The following is an 8,496-nucleotide window of genomic DNA, read 5'->3' as shown; positions in this document are numbered from 1 at the left end:
TAAACACTTAAAATAATATTAACTGATACGAAGAATTATTGGTTACTAGGAACAGTTTATAGTCAGTTCTTGCTGTGTTAGAATCTAGGAGTACAGGAGGAAGGATCAGGAAAAACCATATATAAGAAGGAAGAATAACAACAACAGAAAAGATTAATATGTCAGCATCATTTTAAATGGATTTCTGGAGATTCCTTTCTACTCAGCTGAGGTCTATAGGTCTGAACTTTCATAGTGCAGTTTTAACTAAATCCTTGTTAAGATAGAACCAGTTTATAACTGAGCTTTGCTGGATGGAAAGGCACATTTGGAGGCATTGAGTATAGGTTGAAATTATATATAGATTATTTCACATCTCTTTTTGTTCTAACTCCCTATTTTTTGCTTCCTATAAATCCTCAAATTCCTGTCTTCTTTTTTCTCTTGGCTTCTGCTGATCTACTTTGCATCTTTTTGTTTAGTGTGTCTTCTCTTATTACTCTGCCACTTCTCTGCCTTCCCTTACCCCTTGAATCTTCAATGCTTTTTTTCATTTTTTCTTTTATCTAAAAATAGAAACTAAAAAGGATTCAAGTTAAAATACATATAAATACATATACATACTAAAATAGACAAGTTTGTGTATGTATAGTCCAACATTTGAGATCATGATATGTTTTTTTCAGTTTCTGTTATTGTTGGTGTATTTTTTTAACATATTAAGGATGGCACTGTATAAAAATGAGACCTAGAGAATTAAACAAACAATTCAGAATTTTCTGATTAGCTGATCACTAGTCCTTTCTATCATTTGAGGTCAAAGTTTAGCTTCTTCCCATTGAACAGGTGAATGACTATAGGTTTAGAAAGGAAAGACATGAAAGACATGCTATCGAGTGTTTTAGGGATAAATCAAGAAATGTGACATTTCATGCGTGGGTCTTTTCACTGAGACTGCAAGGTTGTCAGTCAGAATTTGCGTGGTATAGGAAATCAATGGAAACTTGAGCCCATGGACATTTACTTCAGCAAAATTCTTGCTAATTATCATGACTATGTCTCGTTAGACTGTTGTAGGCATAAATTAGAGTTTACCAAAGATTGAGATTCTTTTGTATAATTGTGAACCCCATTAAAGGTAGGTAAGTTACATTATAGTTTCTCAGCTATATTTCATCTAACACTGTTTAAGTCTTTATTAAACCAGTAAAGCTTTATATGTTGTATATGCTGTTAGTAAACCTTAAACCTAAAAAGTCATTTTATGTAGAAAATTGAATGCCTTGTATAGTTGTTTTAAACTGCCTTCTTTTTCTAAAGGTCGATTTTTTGGTCTAATTTTTATGTTTTCTTAAGTGATTAAGTAAGTGATATGTTATACTTATTGTAGGACTGAATTTAAATTTCTGAAAACAACATTTTTTTATGTGATTAACCTTTAACCAGGTATTGAATGATCCAGCTCACAAAAATATGTCAAATATACTGAATTGGCACTTACAGTGTATTAACATCAAAGATCTGATCTCATTTTTCAATGCTCTGTTAGGGATCAGCAAAGAAGGACCTATGGTGCAAATGCAGTCTCTCACCTGTCTTTGTAAATAAAGTTTTATTGGAACACAGCCACACCTGTTCATGTACATATTACCTATGGATGTTTTTACGCTACAAAAGCAGAGAGCTATAGCTGTGCGAGAGAGCATATGCAAAGCCTGAAATACTATCTGACCCTTTACAGAAAAAGTTTGCTAATCCCTGCTCTGTATAACCTAGTCAAGACTAAATTATGATGAAGTTGATCTTTGGTAGCAGTACAAGCACTGTACTTCCTGACACTTTTAAAGGAATATAAGTAGAGAAATACAAGTATTGGTTTTTTCTCTTTCCAGATTCATGTTTGTATCAAAAGTTACTATGTAAATTACTGTGGAAATTTTCAAATTTCACATTAATCGTTTGTTCATTTTTATTAGTTGTATTTTTCTCTTAATGAATATTTATCACTATATTTACTTCAATCATAAAGTACAATTATAAAGCAGAATTGAGATCCAAATGCTAAGTGATTGACTTGGCTCACTCATGTCCTGCACGTCAGACCGGTTACACTTACCTGACATGATTCAAATTCATTCATCATCAAAAGATAAATCACTATATATTATGTACTCTTAAAGGCAATCATACATTATTTATATAGTCGTAATGTTAAATTCATGTGACAAGGGTTTAAGTATATAACCTTTGGTAAGAAAATTTTATTTTAATTTTTAAAAAATTATAGTTGTTAGGGAATTTAATATTAGACTAAATAAAATCATCTTAACCATACCCTGTTGAAAGATGTTAATTTAAAATATTGAAACTCTGCCTCTGTTAAAGTAATAATTCTTCAGATTACATTGCCTGAAAAATTCTTATAAGTATTACATAGAAATTCCATACACTTTTTGTTGTGTTGATTATTTGGAATATACATATTAGGTAACCAACCCACACTGTTATTTTCTTTCTGATTATATTCTTTTGAAACAGAAAAGGGAGTTTTATAACCTTGAAAACTAAATTTTTTTGTAAAAGTTTCCAGTAATCTACCAGTCTAAATGTTTAATTTCCATGTATCTTCGCATTTTAAATTATCAAGTTTAGTAAATTGATTATGGAGTGTATAAAAATTTAAACTGAATTCTTCTTTGGCAATTACCATAATCAACTCTTAGACTAATTTCATCAAAAGAGAACAACAATAATGTAAATATTCCTCAGCACATACGGCTTCCTTTAAAAATCATGTTTAGCCAACCAATAACTGATTGTTAAATACCACTGATGTTCTTCAAACACTTTTACATGATCATAAGTAAGTGTAAGAATTTTGTCATCTTACACTTTTCCACTATGTTTTTTAACTGAGTGAAAAAGAAGTGATTATCTTCACAGCTCTTGTAGAATAAGCTGTTATGAAGCAGGATATTTGAAAACTGTTGATTTATTTTGGGAGAAAAAAGATAAAATGTGAGACAGTGTTTGCCCTTGTTGAAATGTTAATCCAAATGGACGTTAGTAGTTTGAAATACATTAATGTATATAATTCAAAATTACTTTCTGTTAACTTATACTACTTAAGTATGTACAGAAATAGTTTTTTTGATGTATGTTTATGTTTTTATGTTAATAATGCAGTTTTCTAAAATACTTTTTCTCCATCAATTTGGCTGTTTCATTGAACTGATGAGTTTGGAACAATTTTGTAACAAATTCATTGACTTTTTAAAATCTTTTCTTAGCAACCTCTTTTGGTTTGTTTTTGTGGCAAATGTTAACTCATAGGAGCATAGAAATGGGGTGGAGGGCAACGAAAAGCCAGGAACTTGGATATCTAAACTTATAGTACAATCTTAAAATAATTGAGGCCATTTCTAAAATCCACATCATTTTGCTAATACCCATTACAGATTTTCATTTAATTTACCCTATTTAATGGATACCTAAATTATAGACATTTTCTAAGATTTGTCATTTAAACCTTTTATTTTACTGCATAGCTTCAATTTACCAGCATCAGCAATCATTTCAATAAGCGCTGTGAGTCTTCTAAGACAAAATGCATTTTTGAGGGGAAGTAACTTGCTTTCTTTTTCCTTAAATTGAATAATTCTACATATGTAATGAAAAAGAAAATTAGTCATCTAAAAATGTGGTTCAAGTTTGGTCAGCCTTTCTATATAGTATATTTGTTTTAACAAATAGGTTGCAGCAGGAGATTTTTAGGTCAAATTTAGTGGTAATTATTTGTCATTGCTTTTGAGGTAACATAGTTAAAATTTGTAATAAAAATACTTGCCTTGTTTTATTTGTGATGATATCCAAAAAACCAGAGGAAGTACAGTTTCGGGTAAGAATTGAGCGTCCAGGAATAAATATAATGATGAGAATGAGTGCTTCTATCACTGGGGAACTTTCTTCATCTAAGCACATATGAACAATTGATCCTTGTAGTCATATATAGCAGTAAACATTAATAACTTAACAGTCTGAAGTCAGTGCAGAAGATATGGAGTATTATTGAAAGATGGAGTCGAGCAGGTGGCACTTTAATATGTTCAGTGTCATGGTTGACTCTAAAGACTAGTCGAATGAAATTACTTGAGGTTCTAAAGATTTAAAAAGCGAACTCATTTTGCTGCACTAAGGAAATGCTACTGATCAGGCTTTCTGTGTCCCTTTTTCCTAGGCTAGAAAATATTAACCCTGAAGAAAATGACATGGTAAGCCATTCTCTGAGGAGATTTCTTGATGTCAGTCTTATATCTTAGAGGCTTAAGTTCAATTGAGTGGGTTTCAAGAACTAAGATGTGGGAAAAAGAAGAATTGACACACTAATAATGTACATCTTTGCTGCAATATGAAAATTCAATAACTTCACTCAGTCAATTTACAATTCACATGTGCCTATTAATTAAAACCCTATATTAAATAAAATATATTAAAACTTCATGTCTGACTAACATATAATGGTGTTGGTAGACATTACAGGAATTACTGAACAGAATAAACAATGCAGACATGGGCATAGCTATTCAGAAGAATGGAGCTATAATTGTGGAGAGAATCTACAAGACCAAGGCATGTAAAAAGAGAATAACTGCAGAAGAAATGAACGCAGTGATAGAAGAGCGGGATTCTGCTTTGTCTCAGGTAAACTGCATGTATTTGTAAAAGCATATACTACCATTTCCCCCTCTTCTTTACCATTAAAAAATTATTTTGTCCCAAAATCCTTACTTTAAATGAGTTCTTAGCATATAATTGACACCACATCACAGATGTATTAAAATAATCACATATTTTATTATTCAAATACACACATTCTCATTTCTTAATAAATTGTTAGCTTGTTATAAAAATACAGTTATGTTCTCTGAAGTAATCACTTGTATATGAGACTGCTAGAGTCGCAGTTTTGTGTGGGCTGAGATTATGTCTTTGTTACTGTTTTATTCCCAGTGCCTAATTCAGTGCCTTTTAGTAAATACTGATAAATGAATCAAATTATTAGTGTCATTTTTCCTGAACATTACTTACGACTCCCTGCTCTCCCTGAAACCTGAGGGCCTCCCTGAGGATACTGCTCCCACTGCAGTCTTCTCAGGTAGCGATTGTATTTCCTCCCCCAGCAGTTACACCACTGCACACGGAAGCTCGTTCGGTAGTGTTTTTAGATCATTGTTCCTTTTTCATTTCTAAACACCTCCAGCTTGAAGCTCATGCATCAGATTGTACCACCCAGTACACACTCTGTGTTGCTTCCTTCATTTCTTCGAGATTTCAGGATCCATTTCACATTCTCTTTCTTTAGCCTACTCTTGTCATAATTCTTGATGATTTAAACGTCTGTGTAGATGATTTTTTTTTTTCAATATCCGGCCTATCGTCTTGAATTTCTCCTCCAGTCACCACTTCTGCCATCTACCCTATGGTCATATGCTACTCTTGGTCATTCTCAGTCTCAGTGTCACCACTTACTATCTTTCTGGCTCACATACTCTAGAACTCTGACTAGCAAATTTTCACCTCCACTGGCAGCTGTTTCTGTTGATCTGACCACCTGTTTTTCTATCCCTCAAGCCTCTCCTGTCCTCACCTCCCTGTCTGTTAGCCTAGATTTCATGGCTCACTCTAATTCTCACCAACTTGCATGTAGTATGACCTTAGTCCTCTTGGTCCTGTCTTCCTTTGTCCTATTCTCCTGGCAAAACCTAAGCCTTATAAATTTCACTTTCTGCCTGTTGTACACCTTCGCAGCTTTATATGACAGGAGAATATCACACAAATTTGCCAACTGAACTTACCTCAAATTCATGACCACTGTCTTCAAGTAGGCCGGTGGTGTCGTTATTTGAGAATCTTGCTTTTGTTAGTCCATTAACTCTTCCCTCTAGAGGGCTATTTTATTTCTTCTCCTTTCTTAGATATCCACTCCCTCCTCCCACATCAAAAAAAAAAGAACTTGTGCTTGTCCCCATCATTTCATCCACCAGCCCAATGCATGTGCACCCATATGCTCTGCCTTTACCAATTCATTTCTTTTTTATCACTTGCATGTCTTTACAGACAACCTCTCTATTTCTACACTTGTTCACACCTGTTCTTGCCTGCTTAAGGTACCATCTAACCAGTTTTCCCTTTTCTCTCCTACTTCATAATATGTTTCCTGTTAGTTCATTTCTTGTCACTATCTAAAATGCTTTAGGATTTTCCATGGAAGCTGGGTGGAAGTTTGATGAGTCTTGGTCTACTTGTGTTTCAGCCCTGCACTTTTCTCCTTCCCAGACTGAGAGCTGTGTATTCAGGAGGGCCCTACGTCTGGCAGATCCTGTATTCTAGTGTTTGTCTCCTCAGCATTGTAAGACTGTGGAAAACTTCATTACTCTTTTCAGAGACTTTAGGGCTTAGCTTTTGACTTCAAGCCCTACACAGGTTTGGGATTTAGCAAATGATTTGCAGTGGTATTCTCAAATCTCCAATTTTGTGACTTCAGCTCTGTATAACTGCCAAAAGCTTAGGTAACTTCTCTGTCCTCTGACAGGAGCCCTCTGTGTAGTCAAAGCCTGATTTCTCAGCCCCTTGCCTATGCCTGAATCTTTAAAACTCGGGGAAAATGACTGCAGATCTTCAACTCCCTTCTATCCAGTTAACCCCTCTTCAGAATCTTAGTCACTCAGGTCAGCTCAGGTCATTGTTGTAGCAGCAGCCTTCTTATGTATTTTAAATAGATTATTTTTAAAATTTTATCTGGCTTTTCTTGTTCTTGGCTGGAGCGTTGTTCTGCAACAAATGATTCCATCCTAACTAGATGTGGAGATCTGACAATTGGAAAAAATCCTTAAACTTTTAAAATAGTCAACTGTTTTTACCATTTCGTGCCCTACCAAGTATATTTAACCTTGGATCATTCAATATATTGTTGAAGGAAGACATAGCCAAAACTATTTTTATGTGTTGGAACTAATTATAGTATAAGCTCAAACATTTGATTATTTAATAATTTATTTTCTTAAGCTGACTAAAAATAAACACATAGAGATAATTAAATATTGCTTGCCATGCATTCCTTCTTCCTCTCCTTTGTCCACTGCCTTTCATAGTATAAAATTTAAAAAATCAGTAATGGGTAATATTTACCAACATGTCTTTATTTATAAATAGGTATTACCTATCACAGCAATATATTTATCACGTGTATATTTATTATGTTTTATGGAGAAGCAGTTATGTATTTTAATTATTTTAGTTTGCATGTTTGTCAAGCTCTCTGGTCCAAGTAGTATTCATTTTAATTTTTATATTATAATCATTATAAGCATAAACTTTTTAATTGCTGTCTTATGGTTCTGAATGAAAATATTTTAACATTAATTTTAAAAAATAAACTGTTTATTTTGAAATAGTTTTAGATTTACAGAAGTGTTTCAAAGATAGTACAGTCCGGAGTGCCCATAGAATGCCTTTCACCCAGTTTTGGTTTCCCCTGATTTTGCCATCTCATATTACTGTTTATCGAAGTTAAGAAATCTACATTGGTACATTGCTATGAACTCCAGACATTACTCACATTTTACCACTTTTCCATTAAAGTTCTTCTCTTCCAAGATTAAATCCAGGATACCACATTGAGTTTAATCGTCATGTCTCCCCAGTCTCCTCTGCCCTATGGCAGCTTATTAGTCTTCCTTTTTTTTTCCCTCCAGGACCTTCACAGTTATGAGGATACTGGTCAAATATTTTATGAGTTGTTTCTGAATTTGGTTTGTCTGTTTTTCTTGTGATTAGACTAAGATTTTGAATTTTCGGAGTGTCACAAAAATGTCACCTTAATTTTAATGCTCTTATTTAATTTAGCATCAGATATTTTCTAATTGTACCATGTCTTCTATGTAGTGTCAGATACCTTTAGTTCTATTGTATGTAGCTATTGGAAATCTTCAAATTCAGTGAGAATTTCTTGATTTTGATACATTAACTTTTTTTTTCAAATCAAGTTAAAACAATTTGTTTACTTGAACTGGCCTTGTTAAAATCTTATTTTATTCGGATGAATTCTTATACTCTTACTTATTCAAATTCTTCTATATCTTTTTCTGGTTTAAATGGAGAACTGAAAGCCTTAAAGTTTTTCATAGAATGAATTAAAAGTTTTATAATTAGCATTTGTTTGGAGTTGTCTTACCAACCAGTCGCACATTCTTTCTTCTTTGTCCTTTTTTTTTTTTTTTTGCCAATTAATGTTCACATATTTTACTCAAATTATAGAAATACCTAGAAATTTCCCTTTTTTTCCCCACTAATTTTTCTGGAATCTTAATTTCCATAGGACCCTAGAGGTTGTCTTGTTTGTTGTTGTTGTTTCTTTATTAGCTGAGCCATCCTGCCACCTGTTGGCAGCTCAGCGGCTGCTCAGCTCGGGCTGAGACTCGAACCACTATTGCTCAGAGCTCACACTCTTGAGCGAGC

The 8,496-nt window shown here is 33.4% G+C and overlaps 1 protein-coding gene across 5 annotated transcripts in view; it reads left to right on the top strand.

Moving 5' to 3' along the window:
• The window catches only part of MIPOL1 (mirror-image polydactyly 1), a 268,247-nt gene that overhangs the window by 84,901 nt on the left and 174,850 nt on the right, over positions 1-8,496 (top strand). For all 5 annotated transcript variants that reach the window (XM_019644722.1, XM_019644724.1, XM_019644723.1 and 2 more), the window contains 2 exons: positions 4,217-4,250; positions 4,510-4,680. In XM_019644722.1, the coding sequence (XP_019500267.1) occupies positions 4,217-4,250; positions 4,510-4,680 (205 nt within the window). The remainder of the gene's footprint in view (positions 1-4,216; positions 4,251-4,509; positions 4,681-8,496) is intronic.

The sequence above is a fragment of the Hipposideros armiger genome, unplaced genomic scaffold (genome assembly GCF_001890085.2).
Source record: "Hipposideros armiger isolate ML-2016 unplaced genomic scaffold, ASM189008v1 scaffold_90, whole genome shotgun sequence".
NCBI classification, from domain to species: domain Eukaryota; kingdom Metazoa; phylum Chordata; class Mammalia; order Chiroptera; family Hipposideridae; genus Hipposideros; species Hipposideros armiger.
This window is presented reverse-complemented; position numbering and strand designations above follow the sequence as displayed.